The following is a 21,048-nucleotide window of genomic DNA, read 5'->3' as shown; positions in this document are numbered from 1 at the left end:
CTGCATCCCCAACCAGGGGGCATGGCATCCCAGGCCCTTCACACCAGCTCTCAGAAAGGTGGCAAGGGAGGGTTGGGGTGGGGGGGTGGGAATGCTTACGGAAAAGACTCCCCTTGCCAGCAGTTGTCTCAAAGGGGTCTTTGGAGCCAGAGAGATGACTGTTGAAATCTGTACCCTGCTAATTTGTTGGCTATGTGACCTTAGCCATGTTAAATTCTCTGAGCCTCTGTTTCTTTATTTATGAAGACAGGATAAATAGCCCTACCTCAAAGAGTTGTTTAAAGAGTAAATGTGATGATTAGGTGAATGCTCATGGGAATAATAATACTGATCCCCTGCCCCCACCCACCATGGTTGGGTCTCTTTTGGACCTGCTGTATGTGTATCCTCGAGAGAAGTGGTGTGGGGTCATCAAGGCAGGCAGCTGGGGAGCATGGGGTGGGGTGTGTGTGTTACACCTGCCTGGTGTCTCCTGTACCCCAGTTAGGGGTTGAGGAGATAGGATGGGGTGGGGACTGACTGCGCTTCACCTGGGAAGTGCTTCCTGTCCTTTAAGAGTAAAAGGAAAGCAAGCTCAGCGTCTAGCCAAGTAGTGGATGTTCCAGTCCAGGGTCCTTCTGGCCAAGGGAGAAGATGTGAATGGATTGCAGGTGGAAGATTAAAGGAGAGGGCAAACACAGCCCAGCATTGCAAGCTGTCCCAGGTGCCTGTCACCAGCCCTGGGGTGGCAGCCAAGAGGAGTGGGCTCAGGAGACAGGAGGGCCAAGGGCCAGTGGTTCCCAAGGGAACTTCTTCAATTGAAAGGCTGATGAGGCAGACCCCAGGGCTGGGAGATGGGGCAGGACTGAGGGAGGCTGGAGAAACCTGAGCTCATTCTGTGGAGAGGGCTGTTCCCAAGCTCATTTCTTGGCTCTCTGGAGCCAGGCCCACAGAGTGGACAGTGAGTCTGAATGAGAAGCAGTAATCAACCCAAGGACTCAAGTGGCCCCAAGAGGCATATGAAGCCATCGTGGAGCCTCTTCTTGTCTCTCTTTATTTAGGAAAAGGGCCAACTAATAACGTGTTTAGTGCTTCTGTTCTACCTCCTAGCTCATTGCATAGTGCCTGGGTCTTAAAAGGTTGCAAGCGGCCATCCAAGGCCTCTATTGATCTCTGTTCATCTGGAGCAACAGAGGAAGAAGGAGAGTCAGGAATAGGAGGAGGATACGGAATGTGTGGCTAATTGCCTCCATGAACAACTGTCTCCTTTGCCATGAGACCAGAACAGGATGGTGCCCAGCTACCGTTACTGAACATTTTGATCAAAGATTCTATAGAAGAATCCTGATCAAAAGGGGAGAACTGCAGAACAGAATTTAAAATACTCATAGATTCCAGACTTTCTGGAGCCATGGAGGCTGGATGAACCCCCAAAACTATTGCCCTAAGATAATCTTTAAACTTTAAACTAAAAATATCCTCTGAAATCTTCTTAAAACCAAACAATAGTTTAGCTTAACTAGTAAAGAATGCCTGCCTTAAGCATTGTGTTCTTTTAAGATCTATCTATATGTGATAAAACTGACAACAGCAACGCAAAAGATTAAGAAATTTAAGGGGCAATGAGTTTGTGTTAATGGGGGAGGAACAACAGGAAAAGGAGGGTGGGAATGGTTGCACAACTCGAAGAATGTAATCAATGTCACTGAACTGTACATGTAAAAACTTGAACTGGTGTATGTTTTTGCTATATATATTCTCAACAACAACTAAAATAAAATAAAATAATTATTACAAAAAGAAAAGGAAAAGGGCCGAGAAGAAAAGGGAGGGTGGGAGGAGCAGGGCGAGGCACACTCTCACCAGGCCTGTACTTTTTCACCCTCTGAATGGAGTGTGAGATCAGCTCATGGCTATGGGCAGCAAGGAGAGTGGAGCCCATGAATAATGCAGAGAGGTGCAGGGGCAGCTAGAAAATGGTTCCTGTTTCATCAAAGAAGGGAACAAGCCTTGAATACAAAGCGGAGGGAGGCTGGGGGCTGGGGCGGGAAGGGAGAGCTTGTGCTGCCCTTGGGGCTCTGGGCAGAGTCTTTCCATAAGGTCCAGGTGCCAGCCCCTGCCTCTCGGTGGCGTCTGCAGCAGTCCTGGGCACACAGACGGGCAGAATCCTGGGCCTTGCCTCAGGTCTGGCCTTCCAGTTGGTTAGGGCTTAGAAGGCAACGCGCACCCATCAGCACCTTCACAGAGGTGCTGGCGGGGCAGCCAGGGTGGAAGGAAGTCTTGGAGATGAGCTTTCTGGGGAAACTGAGGAAGCTCTCAGAGACGTCATGGGGAAGGGGGGGGCACTACCAGCAGCTTAGGAATTTGGGAATTGGGAATGCTGGGGGTGGGGAGGTGCTGCTTCGGAGTAAAAGGAGAAAGTAAACCCTGGAAGGAGGGATGTAGAGTGTGGAAAAAGGCACCCATTTCTCCTCACACGCAGGGCTGTCCTGCTTCAGGAGGCAAGAGGGCACTATCTCAGTTTCCCAAGGCTGCTGTAACAAAATACCACAAAATGGGTAGCTTTAAACTACAGAAAGTTATTTTGTCACAGTTCTGGAGGCTAGAAGTCCAAATCAGGGTCTTGGCAATATGAATGCTTTCTGGGGGCTTTGAGAGAGGAACTGCTCCATACCTTTCTCCTATCTACTAGCGGCTGCCGACCTTCCTCACTTTGCGGTTTGTAGATGGATCCTCAGATACTGTCTTCCTCCTGTGTGTGACTCTGCGTCTGCTCTGCCCTTTCCTGGACACCACTCAGAAGGAATTAGGACCTACCTCATTAACTGAGAACATCTGCAGAGAAAAACTCTTATTTCCCCAAACAAGGTCCCGTTCACCAGTGCAGGGGTTAGGATGTCAACCTATCTTTTTAGGGGATATGATTCAATCCATAACAAGCACCTGGTCACAAAAACCCTCAGAGTCTGTACATCTGGACTTTTTCCTGAGTTCAATGGGAATCCATGGAAGGATTTTAACAGGAGAGGGACAAGATCAGATTTGGAGCGTGAGCAAATTCACTCGGGCTGCTAGGCGGAGACTACAGGGTGACCAGAAAATCCGGAAATACTGATAATGTCACTTTATTTATTTATTGAATGGCATTTATTTATTTGATCCTGTATGATGTATTTGCCTCTGCTTGCAGACCTGGTGGCCACGCTGAGATTTGGAGGGAAAAGAGAGGATGCAGAGGCTAGTTAAGGGGCCATCAGAATAATCTGGGTGCAAGAGGCTGGTGGTGGCAGAGGCCTGGGCCAGAGCAGAGGGTGGAGAGGTGTTCAGGAGGTAGAAATGACTACTCTTGGTGGCTGATTAAATGGGAGTGGGCAGGAGGGTAGAGAGGCATCACAGGAGATTTATGGCTTCTGTTTTAGATAATGGGATGCTGGGGGATGGCAGTGCCTCCAATCCAGAAAACAAGCTTTGAAGCTGGGATAGAGGCGAAGATGCTGAGTTTGAAATTCCTGTGAGACAATCAGCTGGCAGCTGGAAATCTGGGTCTGGAGTTCGAGAAGACCCTTACCCAGGCTGGGCCTTGCTGCTGAGATGGGCCACAGGCATACAGGTCTTTGGTGCCACTCCTGGCCCTGCCTCCCGCAGCCTGCAGGAAGAAGGGGCTGGGCAAGGCTCTATTACAGAGCTTCTAGCCGGGCCCTGGGCTATGGCCAGGAGGCCCTCTCTGCTGCCTTTGCTCCTTGACCTCTGAAGCCAGAGCATCCAGAAGGCTTTCTTCTCTCTCTGCTTGCTGCCCCAGAAGGAGACTTTCGCATGGGCAACACCCCAGGAGAGAGTCTTCCTCCTCCCACCACCTTCCCCTCTGCCAGCAACAAGCCCTGAGGGGCTCGGGGCCCCAGGCAAGCACGAGGGGATGCCCCGAGGTGGTGGGGCTGCCGGTGGACAACATTCCCACCCGGGGTAGTGTTTACCTCTCTCTGCTGCCTCCCAGCCCCGAGGGGCTCCCAGGCCTCTTCCACTGTCACCCAACTCAGCACAACCGCCCCATGGAGAAGGTTTCCCACACATGTGTCCCCAGACAGCATAAGCAGGCAAATAATCCAATTACAGAAGCAGATAGCCTGGAGAGGGGGGCAGACAGCCTGTGAGCAGCCAAGTGAGGGAGAAAGGAAACACGTTCAGCTGACATTGGAGGGTTAGGGGCAGAGAAGCCTGAAAAGGCTTCGAACATAGGGAAAGGCTTCGGAACGGGGAATCAGAGAGGAGGAGGCTCTGGGGCTGGCGAGAGACAGAGGGTCCCAATGACCTGGTGAAAACAGGTAGGCGTTAGGCCACATGGGAAAGAGAAGAATGTGAATCATTGAATCTCATTCACCCACTACAATCTCATTCATCCATGCAAGCTTCATTCGTTTACCCATCTACAAGGCTCCAGGGAATTTTCTGAAGATGCAGAGAGAACACTGTCCTGGTCCCAGAGTAGCTCATGGCAATGATGGGGCAGACATAGGACAGGGCAGTAGGGTGGGTGCCACAGGACCCTTAACCCAGGCTAGAAGGTTGTAGGAGTCAGTGTCCAGGAAGCCCTCCTGGAGGTGGTGGTACCCAGCTGAAACTATCTTAAGGGAGAAGTAGGAGACATGGCAGGGAGAGGCGGGTAGGAGAATTCTAGGGAGAGGAGCAGCTGTGGAAAGGCCCAGAGACAGGAGAGAGCCTGGTGCTTCCTGAGAGCGGGGTTAGCTCAGTGTGGCTTGAGAACGATGTGTGTGCACACGTGTGCATGTGTGTGCACCTACATGCTCAGAATGGCAAGAAGTGAGACAAGGCACCACAAGCAGGTAAGGGCTGGCTTGCCAAAAGCCCTGTGTGCTAAGCCGCAAATTTTGGGCCTTGTTTTGAATATACTGGAACTCATTTAGATGACATGGAAAGACATGGTAAGATTTGTTTTGAGGACAGATTGGGCTGACAAGGAGACTGGAGCTGGAAAGCAGGTAGTTAGAAAACCTTTGCATTAATCCACGCTGGAAATAATGCAGGTTTGCCGGGAAGCTACTAAGGGCCACACTTCTATGGCCTCAGTTACCACGTGCCAGGCATAGTTCTCTGCTCTTTACAGAGAGTAACTCACTAATCATCACACCAAAAAACCAAAACCAAACCCACTGTTGCCGTCGATTCCGACTCATAGTGACCCTGTAGGACAGAGTAGAACTCCCCATGGGGTTTCCAAGGCTGTTATCTTTTTTTTTTTTGCCAGTGTGAAAATAGTATTTTTCATTTTAAAATCAACATAGAAAATAAATACATAGGAAAACCAGGACTCAGGAAGAAGAACCATGTTGGAGGGCTCAAAGATTGGTCAGTATCACAGAAATGATATGTTTCCCTGTTCCCTCCCCATCACACATGCTTAGAGTCCGTATATTCAAATACACACAAGCTTACATGCCCATACGCATATTTTTATCAGCTCTACTTGTGATACCAAACCAAACTAAACCCATTGCCGGCGAGTCAATTCCAACTCATAGCGACCCTATTGGACAGAGTAGAAGTGCCTCATAGGGTTTCCAAGGCATGGCTGGTGGATTAGAACTCCCGACACTTTGGTTACTAGCCAAGCTCTTAACCACTGTACCACCAGGGCCCCCGACTTGTGATAGAAAGTCATCAACTTCCTTGAACTATCACCTTCTCAATAAGGCCCACCTAGACACTGTATTTAAAATTGCAACCCTTTTCCTCCCTCTCTCCCCACACACCTGATCTCCTAACTATAGCTTTTTTTTTCTATAGAACTTAGCACCTTCTTTAGTTTACTTGAGGAGCCCTCGTGGCACAGTGGTCAAGCGATCAGCTGCTAACCAAAAAGTCAGCTGCTCAAACCCACCAGCTGCTCCATGGGAGAAAGATGTGGCAGTCTGCTTCCATAAAGATTACAGCCTTGGAAACCCTATGGGGCAGTTCTACTCTGTCCTACCGTGTCGCTATGAGTTGGAATCAACTCAACAGCGTGGGTTTGGTTTTGGGTTAGTTTACTTATTTAACAAGTTTACTGTTATTGTCTTCCCACACTAGGGTAGACATTTTTTGTTCTTTCTGTGCCAGGCACATAACCATACTTGTTGAATTGCTGCATGTTCGTGAAGGAGAAGCTGGAAATGATCTGGGCATGGATGCTGCCTAGGTGTTCCAAGAAGAGAGGTTAAATATGATGACAACTTTGTGGTCTTAACCACATTTTGAAACCACAACTTGATTTGGTTGCTCTCATCTCCCACCTTTTAAAGTAGATCCAGCCAAGTAGAATTGAGCACCTTTATGAAATCTTCAATGTGTCATGTTTAAAGATTGAGTTTTGAAGATAGCACAAAAGGCCAGGCTGTAATCTTTGCAGAAACAGATTGCCACATCTTCCTCTCATGGAGTGGCCGGTGGGTTCAAACGCCAAACTTTTGGTTAGCAGCCAAGCGCTTTAACCACTGCACCACAAGGGCTCCTTAACACAACAATCCTATGAAGTAGGTACTACTTTTATCCCCACTCTGTAGATCAGGAAACTGAGGCCCAGAGAGATGCAGTGTATTAGTTTCCTAGGCCTGCAAATTACCCCAAAGTGGCTGGCTTAAAATAACAGAATTTATTTTCTCACAGTTCCGGAGTCTAGTAGTCTGCAATCAAGGTGTGGCTGGGCTATGTTCCCTCTGAAGTCTCTGGGGGAAGATCCTTCCTTGCCTCTTCCAGCTTCTGGTAGGCCCAGACGTTCCTCAGTTTGTGACAGAATGACTCTAATGTTTGCCTCAGTCTTCACGTGGCCATCCTCTGAGTCTGTGTCTCTTCTCTTCTTATAAGGAGAAGATTAGGATTAGGACCCACTCTACTCCAGTTAAAGGAGCCCTGAGGGTGTAATAGTTAAGAGTTCATCTGCACCAGCAGCTCCTTGGAAACCCTAGGGGGCAATTCTATTCTATCCTATAGGGTCTCTATGAGTCAGAATTGGCTTGACGGCAGTGGGTTTGGTTTTTGGTTCTACTCCAGTTAAAGGAGCTCTAGTGGCACAGTGTTTAAAGGACTTGGCTGCTAACTGAAAGTTCAGTGGTTCGAATTCACCAGCTCCTCTGCAGGGGATAGAAGTGGCAGTCTGCTTCCTTAAAGATTACAGCCTTGTAAACCTTGTGGGACAGTTCTACTCTGTCCTATAGGGTCACTAGGAGTCGGGATCGACTCCACCGCAGCGGGTCTAGATTTTTTTCTTCGCCCGTATGACCTCATGTTGACTTAACTAATAACATCTTCAAAGACACTATTTCCAGACTAGGTCACATTCACAGATACCGGGGGTTGGACCTTCAAGGTATCTTTTAGCAGACACGATTCAACCCATGACAGGCAGTAACACTCTGAAGTTCCGCTAACTCAGCAGAGAAGCCAGGATTCAGTCTGGCCCCAAAGTCTGCATTAAACGGAAAGGCCCTGGCTGTCAGGATGGCAGGATATCAAGCAGGACCGGGAAAGCTCCTTGGGGTGGTGGGGATAAGGGAGAGAGAGAAATCAGAGGTGAAGGTGAGGGAACGGGTATCCCTCTCTCACTTCAAAAACCCGAGACTCAGAGAGGAGGACGGTGGCGTACCTAACTTGGGCAGTGACATTCAAAGCACTGAGGGAAAAGGCAGGCCCAGTCCTACAGGTGAGCCTGAAAGGAAGCGTTCAGCTGGCCTGGGAGGCTCTGGAAAATGAAATTCTGGTGGTGTAATCACAAAAGGTCTCCGTGAGAAAGAGAAGGGGAGGAGCCTGGAGAGACGAGTGGATCATCGCCAAGTGGGCAGATGAGCTCAGACCTGAGAAGGACACATTCAAAGCTGCAGCAAGGGCGCACTGACAAGGGCAAGAATAAAGGAGACACCGCAACAGCTAGAACAGAACTGGGCATGTCGGATCCCCCACAGAGAGGAGGCTGGCAGACAGGGCCAAGAAAAAAACAGTTTTTGAGGGTAGGGGAAGGGAAGGAAGGTAGTTGGTGTTTTTTTTTAATTGTGATTTAGGTGAAAGTTTACAGAGCAAATTAGTTTCTCCTTCAAAAATATATACACAAATTGTTTCATGGCATTGGCTGCAATCCTGCAACGTGTCAGCACTCTCCCCCTTTCCTTTCTATCCCGGGTTTTCCGTGTCCAAAAAAAAAACAAAACAAAAAACAAAAAAACGCATTGCCATCGAGTCGATTCCAACTCATAGCGACCCTATAGGACAGAGTAGAAATGCCCTATGGGGTTTCCAAGGAGCGCCTGGCGGATTCAAACTACCAACCTTTTGGTTAGCAGCTGTAGCTCTTAACCACTGTGCCACCATGGTTTCCTTTCTGTGTCCTTTCGTCCAGTTTTCCTGTCCCCTCCCACCTTCTTATCTTTGTTCCTGGGCAAGTGTTGCCCATTTGGTCTCGTATACTTGATTGATCTAAGAAGCACGTTCCTCAGTGTATTATTGTTTGTTTTATAGGCCTGCCTAATCTTTGGCTGAAAGGTGAACTTTGGGAGTGGCTGCAGGTCTGAGTTAAAAGGATGTCTGGGGACCATAGTCTCAGGGATTCCTCCAGTCTCTGTCAGACCAGTAAGTCTGATCTTTTTTGTGAATTTGATCATTTGTTCTACATTTTTCTTCAACTCTCTCCGGGACCTTCTGTTGCAATCCTAGTCAGAGCAGTCAGTATGGGCACCATCTAGTTCTTCTGATCTCAGGGTTGTATAGGCTGTGGTTCATGTGGACCATTAGTCCTTTGGACTAATTGCTCCCTTAAGTCTTTAGTTTTTTTCTCTCTCCTTTGCTCTGGACTAGAAGAGACCAATAGTTGTATCTTAGATGGCCACTTGCAAACTTTTAAGACCCCAGATACTACTCACCAAAGTAGGATGTAGAACATTGCCTTTAAGAACTATGTTGTGCCTATTGACGTAAATGTCCCCCGAGTCTATGGTCCTTTGCCTTCGAGCCTGGGAACTTCATCCTATGTTGTGCTTAGCAATGTCTAAGAAGTTTCCTCAACTGTGCCACTTGTGTGTGTGTGTGTTTCTTTTTTCAGTTTTAATAGAACCAGGAAGAGCTGCTTGTGAGTGAGGGCTGACTTAGCGTTCATGGATAACAGATATACCTAGATGCTATTTGTCATTGGTAGTCCCTGGGTGGTGCAAACAGCTAATGCACTAAGTTGCTAACTGAAAGATTGGAGGTTGGAGTCCATCCGGAGGTGCCTCTAAAGAAATGCCTGGCAATCTACTTCTGAAAAACCAGCCATTGAAAACCTTATGGAGCACAGTTCTACTCTGACACACATGGAGTCAGCATGAGTCAGAATCAACTCAACAGCAACTGGTTTGTTTGTCATTGATCTTCTCTGTAAAGATAATGGAATGAGGAGCATATATATACAAATATATAGTGTAAAGGATAGCACAAATACTAGCAAGAGGGACTTGAAACTCAAGATTGGGGAGATGAGATACTTGTAAGGTGGTGATATCTCTGTCACTGGAGGTATTCAAGCAGAGGCTGGAGGCGCCTCTCTCATCAGGGAGTTATAGAGGAGATTCTTCTGAGACTTTATAGTGGACACAACCCAGTTAAGATTTGCCAGGCCTTCTGACCCTTAGTTCCACTCCACCATAGTGAAGAGAAGCCAATGCTATCCCAAAGCTACTCTCGCTCTGCTTTGGTGAGGAGGCAGTAGAAATTGAGCATCTCTGAGCCTCTGTTTAGGCTGGGCCATCATGGACATATCAGAACCTTGTGATGTGGTGGTTTTCTTGGTGTGAAGGTTTTTAAGCTTTATTTTTATTACCAAGCACTGAATACAAGACCCTGTTACCAAATCTCCTGACCCCCACCCCTTCCCCAATCCCCAGTCGGTCCCTAACCCTCCCTCCATCTCATGCCCACCTACCTGTCTTTGGCCTCCCATCGTCCCTGCCTCTAGCCCATTCCTGTCTACGCATGGTGGTTCCATTGCTCCTCAAGGAGCAAGGCAGCCCCTCTGCCCAGTGGGGAAGCTGGACAGAGACAGATAACAGCAACGCCATGGGGAGCGTGGGGAGCATAGTCTCCCTCTTTTCTCCTCCTTTCTCCCTCCTGCCCCTCTCCTCTTTGTCTCCTCCTTATCCATCTCTATGCCTTTACAGCTGGCAAGATCTGGTCTCTGGAGATGAGCCTCCCCTGTCGTCTGTCTATCCATCAAATGGGGATAGGTGGTATCATCAGGATGCTCTCTCAGGCCCCTTCACTGGACAATCCACGATGCTAATTCCTCCCAAGCAGTTCGGTTTCCTGAGGTCCCTGCAGTCTGCTCCCTGTGTGTTGGCTGCAGGTTGGGAGAAGGAAGCAGAGAAGTCTGTCCTTGCTGAGGAGATGAATCCGCGTGATGTTTTCTTTGACCTTGAGCATCTCTTCTGCCTGCCCTGCCTCCAGTGGGGCAGGGAGCTGGAACTTGACTGTCCTTGGCACTGTCAGCCCAAATGCAGCTTGCAGACATTTCCTGGGGCTGCTGTGTTTTCTCCCCATTGAGTCATACCACCAATTTAGGGTCTGGGAGACAGGGTGTGGGTGTGGGTGTAGGAGGGGATGCCAATGCCCACGTTCAGGGGGGAACTGGGCTGAGGTTGGAAGAGGCCTACCTGGGCATTGGTATGTGTTTTTCGGCCACTGTCACCATCACTGTCACCTTGATATACAGCCAATGCCATGGTCTCACTCTTGGCCCTTACCTGGGCCAGTGGCCTTTCCCTCCTGCTCTTCTGACTTAAGATCTCTGGTGGCTCTTTCACTCGATGGGTTCCAATCACTACGACTGTCTGTGTGACACTTGGAAAGCCACTTCACCTCTCTGGGCCCCAGTGTGTGACATTAGAGGTCTCATCAGATCGCCATGCCAGCTGCTCCAGTATCAAGGGAGAAAAGCCTATGGCTTGCTTCGCTCTGACCTCTTCCAAGTTCCCTTCCCTTTTCTTCCCCCAAATCAAATGAATAAACATACTGTTTACCCTTTTTATACATTTAATAAATAGCGCGGCTGGCACAACAGTTAAGTGCTGGGCTGTTAACCATAAAGGTACGTGGTTTGAACTCACCCAGTTGCTCCGCTGGAGAAGGCCTGGCAATCTCCTTCCGTAAAGAGTATAGCCGAGAAAACCCTATGGGCAGCGGCATCACTGGAGGGGTGCTGGGGTACGGACCACACGGGATGACACTGTCAGAGGGGGTGACACCAAAATGACTATCTGTAAAAATATCCCCGTAGATATTCATAACAACAAGAACATTTTTCGTAAGCCCGGCTTACATGTTTCAATATACCTACAAGGCTAAAACTCTCCACTGATTTACTTTTTGAACCTTCTAATGCGCTCCAGTCAGAGCTGTCATTATTACCCAATTACAATGATGCTTCAAATCACGTGGTTTCGTCTGCATACACTGTTACTCTTGTTGCTGCTGGTGTTTTTAGAGTCACTGATTTTGTCAAATTTTCTGGTGTTTTAGCTACAATATTGTGGTAATCAGTATTTGTGAACTTATGTCACTAACTTTTTTGAGAATGAGGTGGTAATTAAAGGAAAAGAAGAAGTGATATACAGGAATTACAATTTATGAGTAACATTAATAAAAAAACATTACTAAGGATTCTGTATGACCTGGTATGGGAGGAGATCCACCGGGGGGGGGGGTGACACCATGAGTTACCGCACTGGGTGACATCACCCCTAGTGATGCCACTGCTTATGGGGCAGTTCTACTCTGTCACATGGAATCACCATGAGGTGGAATCGACTCGACGGCACCCAACAGCAACAATAGTGAACAATTTCATGCATGGTCACTAAAAAAAAGAGGCAAAAAAGGAATAGTAAGAGCTACCGCTGAGAAAACAATCAATATTAAAATGTTGGTGCATATAATTTTCTCTCTCTCTCCTCATGCATTCCTCAGGCATGCACTGAGGATTCATCAGCAACAAGACGGGCAGAGTCTCTACCCTTTAGGTGCTTGCATGCCAGTGGGAAAAATTACACATAATCTATACAGCATCTACAGACAAACAAGCTCCAGCTTTCTGCACATGCTCCCTCTCCGTCTCTACCTCTGTTGCCATTGATTTTCTTCCTCGAGAATCCTTCCTTTTCTTCTATGCATCTGTGCTTTGGCAAAGCAGACTTAGGCCACAACGCAAAGATGTCGGGGCAAACATCTGGGGTCAGCTTTATGCGGAAGTTGCCCCTGTTGGGGAGAAGGCAGCACCCACCCTTTGTCTGGGGCAGGATTCCCTTGGGCCCTGGCCTAACAGAGTGCTTAGGGCTGTCTGTGCCTCTGGGCCTTGTGTCAGAAAACCCACATTCTGGTGTGTGGAAAGAAGAGCCTTTGAAGAAGCACTTCCCTGGACTGACAGAAAGGTCCGGTCACAGGTGTCGACCCACATGGCAACTGCCGAGCCAGGGGCAAGGACCCAGTTTGCTCCTTTGGAGCCTGGGGCCGGTCCCTGCCCTTTTGTTGCATCCCAAGTGGTGTGAAGGAGAAGTAGGGGGCGGAGAGGCAGCTTAAGAAGGGAAAGTGACAGGAGAGGAGAAGGAGGGAGGAAAACCAGCCTCGTTTCCATAGCAACCACACACGTGAGCCAGCTGCTGTCACCACGGCAACAAGGGTAGCCTGCTCAGAGGCTGCGCTGTCTCGAGGGAAACACAGTTTTTGACAAAAAATACCCTTTGATAAAAATAAAGAAAAAATAATGAAAGGCACCCTCTCTGGGATTCAGGGGCACTGCCTAGTGAAGTGACAAAAGAGAGGAGGGGGTTGGGCTGTGGAGGAGGAGGCTGCCGGTGCTCGAGTGGACAGCCGCTTCTGCACACTGCTGCAGAGAATTGCAGAGTCAGTGTTTTAGAGCTGGAGGGGGTGTTGGAGATCATCTCGTTGACCCCCATGTGACAGATGAGGGAGGGAGGCCCAGGGAGGGAGGCCAGCCGCTCACACAGGGTCCTGGGGCAGGAGGAACCCCCTCAGGAAACCCAAAGCAGAAGGGAGGGGACATGCTGGCTTTGTGGGGTGGCTGAGCACAGCCTGGGGATTTTGGTCTTCAGGAGTCAATGTGTTGTGATTGGGAGAGATGAGAGGCCAGCAGCCAGGTCTCAGCCCCTTAGCTGTGGCAGGGAGTCTCTCTCTTCCTCTCCCTTTACCTCATACCTCTGCTAAGTTTCGCCACCAGGATGTTGGCTGTGTCCCTGGGGTCCAAGCCCGGATAAGTCCCCAGCAAGGTGGGAGAGAAATCGCCAGCCAGGACCACAAAGGAGCTTCCCACTTTAAAGAACAAAACCAGTTGTTGTCCAGTTGACTCTGACTCATGGTGACCCCATGTGTGTCAGAGCAGAACTGTACTTCATAAGGTTTTCAATGGCTGATTTTTCAGAAGTAGATCACCAGGCCTTTCTTCAGAGGCACCTCTGGGTAGATTTGAACCTCCAACCTTTCAGTTAGCAGCCAAGCATATTAACCCTTTGCACCACCCCGGGACTCCTGTCGAAAGACAGGGAAGGGGAAAAGAGTGGGAAAGATCCCGAGAGAACTGGGCAGCCTTCTCCAGGGAATGCCACACTGGCCTAGAATCTCAGCATGGCGGGGGTGGGACGGCAAGGAACCTTCATGGGGCACTGGCTCTAGACTAGATACTTGGGAGGGGTCAAATCCAGGGAAAAGCAGTCAAGACACGGCCAGCACAGGAAGGTGAGTTGTTACTGCCGTGTGCCGTCAAGTAGATTTCAGCTCATAGTGACCCTATATGATGGAGGAGAACTGCCCCGTAGGGTTTTCTAGGCTGAAAACTTTATGGAAGCAGATCACCCGGTCTTTTCTCCTGCTGGGTGGGTTCATTCGAACCACAGACCTTTCCATTAGCACCTAAGCACTTAACCATTGTGCCACCAGGGCTCCTAGGAAAGTGAGGGGACCCCCCCAAAAAATCTGGGTTTTTATACAAGGGTTCTGAGCTGCTGGGCCCCTGACCAGATAAGAAAGGCACAGGGTGGGGTTCTGAGCACCTCGCATTTCAACAGAAGCATCTCTGCTGTTATCTGTTTTATCTTTCTCACACGTTCTCTCATTTGTTCCTCTCGACAACCCACAAAGGCAGATGTGCCTGTCCCCCACACAGTGAGGACACAGTCTCAGAGAGGTGAAGCTCCTTGCTCAAGGTCACATGCCCAAGGCCACATGGCTCACCGCTGCTGAGCAAGAATCAAACCCTGGCTCCAGAATGGGATGCCTAGCCCATTTCAAAGGAAGGAAGGAAGGAACTCTGAGCCACAAGCAAAGGCTGTCTCCTTTGCCCTCTCTTTGAAGAGCCCTGAGGCCTGATGCAGTCCTGCCCCAGGTCCCCGTGGCAGTGGCACCAAATGACGCAGGTGAAGGGTATATTCCAGGAAGTAATCTTGTAGCCCCTTTGTCCTGGAGCTCCATTTCCTCTTTCCCTTGAGGCTTTGTGTGCCCTCACCTGGGAGCCTTGGAGGTGAGAGTGAAGGGCAGGAGGCATGACATGGGTTGGGAAGGTGGGACTCCACCAGAACTGTGGGGGTGGCGGGGCAGGAGCGACAGTCCCCCCACCTTCCAGGAGCACTTGGTGTCTCTAGTCAGCTGTCCTTCACTGCCTTCCACCCACCCACCTCAGCCTCTAAGGCAGCGACCACGTGGGTGAGTTGCCATGGAAACCGTGGAGTGCTATCTGAAAGCAATATTGGGTGTAATCTGAGATGGCTGGGGGCTGCGACTGGGATACAATAGGTGGGGTGACTACCACTGTTTGGTTCAAGTCCTCCTAGCTCACCTCTTCCCTCCAGAAACCTCCTGTTTTAGGCCTTACTACCCTTTTTTCCCACAAGATACCTGCCTGCCACGGTCCCGCCGTGCTCCTCTTTCCCCAGCCTTGTTTGTAATCTCAGGCAATACCCTACGGGCCCTGCCTGGCCCTCCAGAGGAAGGATTATCCCTGTTACACAATGCAGGATGGCAAAAAACAGATTACCCTGTCATACAAGGGGCGGGGCCAAACCCCAGTCACTAGCTATCAGGGTGTGTGTGTGGAGAGGGAGCGTCAGGGACGTGGTCCAGTGGAACCTGGACCCCACCCCTCCTCTCCTCTCCACAGGGGTTCAGCGGCAGGAAGCCCGGTGGGCGGGTCAAGTCTGAGGGCTGACCTAGGAAATAGTAAAGTCCTGAGTCTGATCGGAGGGTGAGAGATGGGTTTGCAATGGCCTCAAGGAGGATTTCCCCAAGGCCACACCCCATCCTTCAATGTCCCTGCTCATGCCTGCCTTAGGTGCTGCAATTGCTCTCACTGTCACTGTGTACATCTCCAGACCCAACCCCCCATTCTGCCCTCCCTATCCCAAGTTAAGACTTTTGCGTCTCCACTTTGCTGTGTGACTTGGGGCAAATTACGTAGCCTTTCTGAGCCTCAGCTGCCTCTTCCATGAAGGAGGGATAAGAAAATAACTGCCTCCCAGGGGCTGGGGGTTACATGACACAGTGCATTCAAACTGCTTAGCATAGCACCTGCTGTCAACAAAAACAGAAGCATGATTATGATTATTACCCATCCTTCAACTCCCAGAACAAGCCCCATCTCCTCCTCGAAGCCTTCCTTTTTCCAAGGAGGGAGGAACTGAAGTTTCAAAGCAGCCACCTGGCTCCCGTAAAGATTACAGCCTAGAAAACCCTATGGGGCGGTTCTACTCTGGTACATGGGGTCACTATGAGTCGATTTTCGACTCTTGATGGCACCTAACAACAACCGTGGGCCAAGTGCTTCCCATGCGTTTTCTCATTGCAAACTCACAACAGTCCCAGAAGGAAGGTGCTCTTAATTATCCCCATTTTACAGAGGTGAACACTGAGGTGCAGGGAGGGTCTTGCCCAAGACCACTGGCTCATAAAAAGCAGGGCCAGGATTCATACTCAGCCTGCTGGGTTTCAAAGCCGTGCTGTTTCCACCACAGTGTGCACCCCATACAGTACAGTCCCTCCCCCAGTTGTTTTCCCTCCATTCCAAAGCGGTCATTATGACCTTTATTGCTTTCTGGCCTTCTTCTCACCATGATCCCTGCACCAGGGGCAGAGAGGAAGGTGGCAAACAGACCCAGGGAGGGCAGGGACTGGTTCACCGGCAGCAGGAAGCTGGGAGCCAGCTGGGGCTTTTGCAGGAAACAGGTGACCTGGCATAGGAATTGCCAGGTAGGGAGAGAGTTCCAGGTCCTGGTGGAGATTGGCTGGACTCCAGCTCTCCCAACCCACTCCAATTTTCTGCTCAGCTCTGAACTTGGTTTCTTGTCCCTGACCTCCCAGACTGAGGCTAGGGGCTGGGGCACAGGCTGGAGAGGCAGCAAGTGAAGGCAGGATGAGGAACCTTGACCTGTTTTTGTCTGTTTGGGGACTCGAAGTGTCTTTTTTAGGTGCAGAGGGAGAGAGACAGAGAAGAGGATGGGGACCAGGGGGAGAAGGAAGCAGGAGGGAGGACATGGAGGTGGGGAGGGAGAGAGTCTGAGGAGGAGAGGGTGGAGGGGAAGGAGGCAGAAGAAGGGGAGGGAGGTGGGAGGGGAAGACGCTAAGTGTGATTCTGAGGTCTGAGGAAGAAGAAAGGATGAGAAAGCAAGAAACCAGCTTTGAAGGGAGGATGAAAGGGGGAGGAACTGAGGTTGGTGGGAGAGTGACAGAAAGAGGAGGAAGCTGAGAAAGTGAGAGAGAGCACTGGGGGAAGGGATGATGAAAGATGGGGAGAGGCTGAGGGAAAGAGAGAAAGGAACAAAGACAGGCTGAGCAGCTGCCTCTGCTGCCACCTCCCTCCCGCCAAGTGAAGGCCTCAGAGGGCTGAAGGAACCTGAGCCTGAGCTAGCCAGTGACTCAGCCTCCAGAGCTTCTGCCCCCGCCCATAGACACTTTTTGGCTCAGCAGTTTCCACAGGGGTGGAGTAGGGAGCAACTTCCTCCACCATCCACCCCTGTTCTGGTGGAAGTCTTCCCTGAGGCCCCACTGAACCCCGCCTCACATCCCAGGTCTTTGTGGCTGTGTCTGCCCTGGAGTTCTCCCAGGCACATCACCTGAGATAACTCTTCTAGAGCCTTCTGAGGAGGAAGAAACCAGTCCCTGTGATGGCATGGGGGTGTGTGCAGCCGAAAGAATTCCCCCACGGTTGAAGCCTGACGCCTTTCTAAGGAGCCCAGGAACCAGCTCCACCTTATAAAAGATCTAAAATTATTACTAGCTTTGCAGGAACTAAGCCTGTTATGTGCTTTATCTCACTTAATTCTCACAGCAACCTAAGTGGTCTATACTGTTATTATTTCCACTTTCCGAAAGGAGAAATGAGAGCTAAGGAGTTTTTGGTATTTGCCTAGCTAGTAAGAGCAGAAATGGTCGTCTAATTCCATGACCACTGCACTACACGATCTCTCTTGGGAGACAGAGGTCATGGCCCTCCTGGGGCTTGAACCCAGGACAGGGGATGAGGCCAGCGGGCACGGGGCTGGCAGCCACGGAGAAGCTCAGAAGTGTGTGCCTCAGCTTCCCCACCCAAGAGGAAGGAGGAGGAGCTGACCAGAGGGCCCAGGCCCAGGATCTTGTGACCCTCTTGGTGGGTGGTGTCCACTTACAGGAAGATCTGATGACCTGGAGGGAAAGCTCTGTAATAGTGTCTTCCTCCCATCAGCCTCATCCTCTTCTCCCAGGACTGAAGACAAAACAAACAAAAACCCTAAGCCAAACCCATTCCAGTAGAGTAGATGCTGACTCATGGTGATCCCACGTGTTTCAGAGTAGAACTGTGCTCCATAGGATTTTCAATGCCTGTAATCGCCAGGTCTCCTTTTGTGGTGCCACTGGGTGGGTTTGAACCACCAACCTTTTGGTTGGTAGCCAAGCACAAGCCGTTTGTGCCACCCAGGGACACCTGGGAAGGCCAGAGGGTTGATAATACCGTAATGTCAAAAGTTGGAATCCACCAGCAGCTCCACGGGAGGAAGATGTGGCAGTCTACTTCCATAAAGATTACAGCCTTGGAAACCCTATAGGGCAGTTCTACTCTGTCCTGTAGGGTCACTATGAGTCAGAACTGACTTGACGGCAACGATTTGTTTTTTGTTTTGCTAACTGAAAAGTTGGCGTTTCAAACCCACCCAGCGGTGCGGCAGAAGAAAAGGCCTGGCAATCTGCTTCCATTAAGATTACAGCCAAAAACCTCTATGGAACAGTTCTACTTTGTAACACACTCAGTTGCCCTGAGTAGGAAACTATTTCAAGGCACCTAACAACCACAGTGTTCATGGGGCCTCCGAGAACCTTTCCCCATAGGATTTTCATATATGTTTAAGCGCACACCGCCCCCCCCCCCGCCACGATTCTTCTCTTCACAGCCATCCTCCAGGACACATAAAGTACACCTGGCTTTATTTTACGGCCGGTGCTCCTCAACTGGAGGAAGGCCAAGGTCACACAGCTGGCAGCAGGGAGGGGCCACCACCTGGATGCATGGACTGGGAGCTAAAGTTTCCGCCCTCAAGGCACCTAGTGGCTCTCCGGGAAGCAGCAGGCACACAGCACCCACTCTGCTCCCGGGCCCCACCCCACAATGTCGGGAGTCATGCTGAGGCTGCTGCAATGCCACTGCTCCCCCGGCACCCCTGCAGCCTCCCCGTGGCCCTCTCCAGCCTGCAGGAGCTGCGCCTTCACCCCTCCTGCCCCAGGGCCCTGGTGAATTCCCTGTCACATCTGATCAGGGTTCACAGTGAGTACCAGTTTGGAAAAGGGCTTCCCTCTCCTCCTCCCCCGCCCCCCACGCAGATGGCGGCCCCCTTTCCCTGGGGACCAGTGATGCAGCAGCTCTGGCAGCCTTCGGTTGCCATGGCGATGGCCTGTGGGGGAGGGGGCAGCGTGTGTGTGTGTGTGTGTGTGTGTGTGTGTGTGTGTGTGTGTGTGTGTGTGTGTATGCATGTGTCCATTTCAAGCCGCATATGCGGAAGGCTCGCCCAACAGAATCCCATTCTCCTAGGGTGGGTTCTGCGCCTCTTCACAGCTCAGTCCTAGCCAGCTCAGCAGCAGCCCAACAGCAGGAGAGATGGGGAGACAGACAGAGGGAGACTGCACTGAAGAAAGACGTTCCAGAAGGAAAACTGGAGGGTGGGGGTGGAGATGTGTGGCGGTAGAGTCGTCCAAGGATGAAGGGCCGGATGCGGGGTGAAGGCTGCAGCAAGGAGAGAGCCAGGGTTGGGGCAGGTGGGCAAGGGGTGGGAAGGCTCTGGAGCCTCAGAGGAGGAGGCCTGGGAATGGGTGGGTCCCGAATTTCTGCCGTCCCCCCAGGAGGGTCTCCTGCTGTGCTCCCCAGCCCTAGAGAAGGCCCCTCTGCTCTTCCAACATGATCTGTAATTTCCGGCAGACATTCGAGGTCCCTGACATCTGCATAATGTGGGCCAGTCTCTTAGCAACGGGGAACAGCTGTCTGGCATTTCCAAGATTAAACTGTAACTATACACGGTCCTTGCCAGGGGTGGGAGGAGGGACGGGGGATAAACACTGCCTCCTGGCATTTTCAAACTCATTTAGCATTTATTCATTTCCTGCCTCCAGTGAAGAGGCCAGGGATTCAGGCTGGGCGAGGCTGCTCCTGCCCCTGCTGCCACAGCCTCTGCCAGTGCTGAGATTGCAGATGGCTCTTCACCCAGATCTGGTTGCTGTGAGCAGGGAGAGGGATAGCCTCTTTTGTTTTTATTTTTCAATTTTCTGTAGGTGCAGCGATCCTGGCACACAGTGTGCGGATGAAGAAAGGCACTGTGGCCCATTGGTTAAAGCCCTGGAGTCTGTCCCTGGGTGGTACAAATGGTGCTACTAACCAAGATGTTGCCAATTCGATCCACCCAGAAGTGCCTCGGAAGAAAGGCCTGGTGATCTACCTTTGAAAGTCCACAGACATTGAAAACCCTATGGAGCGCAGTTCTACTCTGAAACACACGGGGTCACCCTGAGTCAGAATCGACTCCATGGCATGTGGAGTCGGCTAATTCTATCTGGTTCCATTGCTAATAGCTGCATGATCTTGGGCCAAATCCCTTCTTTACCTGTCTACACCTACCCACCTGTAAAAGGAGATAATTCTACCACCTCTGAAAGTCACCTTGAGGACGAAATGACTAGGCACTCAGAGAAGAGTCATGATTAATGACAATTGAGCCTCTCTGGCCCTCTGGTCATCTCCTAGCCCCATCCTAACAGAGTCTTGCTTTTGTGCTAGCACTCTCAGGCTCTGCTCCTGGGGCAGAGACACAGTGCATTTCCCCGGGAGCCCTCGCCTTGCTCCGCTGTTCCTGGGGCCCCAGCTTGCCGTAACAGAGCTCGGCACTCCCCAGCAAGACTGCTGCCTGATGAGGCTTCCTTGTCCCCTGGCCTGCTTGGGCCCAGGCAGCTCCTGTGTCCCAACCCTTCTGCCTCTAGCTCCTGCCATCTGGCCACAGCTCTTGAACTCGGTGTTTTGGTTTTGCAGCAAGAAGAGGGGAAAGAAAGGGCAGGCATAGGGCGGGCCAGGAGAAGAGGGAGGGGGCGGGGGAGGGAAAAACCCTTTCGGCGGCGGCCTGAGCTGGCCAGTTCCAGGAATGTGTTCTCGGACACCGGAGCCAAAGCAGTGACCCAGGCAAGGCGGCCAGGCCGGGCCTGGAGGCCATCCAGGGAGAAGGGAGAGGCCGCCCTGGCCGGGAGCGCTGCTCCCCTCACTGCTGCCTCTGCTGACTCATCCCCGCTCCAGCTGGCAGCAACCTTTCTGGGGATGGCTGTTGCTAAGATTCCTTGGAGATGACTGATCGCTTCTCTAGAGCTCTGTGAAAACATGTTTGTAGACGGCATGCAAACACACACAGACACTCCCGTGGCTCACCCGGCCTGGACACCTGCACACATGTGTTTGTGCACCCAGAGGTGTGTGCGCACACGAAGCACCCAAACATGCTCGCTGTTCCCGCCACCTTCATGGTACTTGCATACTAACGTGTGCACGCGCGTGCA

The 21,048-nt window shown here is 51.0% G+C and overlaps 1 protein-coding gene across 1 annotated transcript in view; it reads right to left on the bottom strand.

Moving 5' to 3' along the window:
• Positions 1-21,048, bottom strand: part of LRRC74A (leucine rich repeat containing 74A) — a 127,122-nt gene that overhangs the window by 15,243 nt on the left and 90,831 nt on the right. Inside the window, exon 15 of the mRNA XM_004371124.1 lies at positions 16,101-16,220. Coding sequence (XP_004371181.1) covers positions 16,101-16,220 — 120 coding nt within the window. The remainder of the gene's footprint in view (positions 1-16,100; positions 16,221-21,048) is intronic.

The sequence above is a fragment of the Trichechus manatus genome, unplaced genomic scaffold (genome assembly GCF_000243295.1).
Source record: "Trichechus manatus latirostris isolate Lorelei unplaced genomic scaffold, TriManLat1.0 scaffold00010, whole genome shotgun sequence".
Taxonomy (NCBI): domain Eukaryota; kingdom Metazoa; phylum Chordata; class Mammalia; order Sirenia; family Trichechidae; genus Trichechus; species Trichechus manatus.
This window is presented reverse-complemented; position numbering and strand designations above follow the sequence as displayed.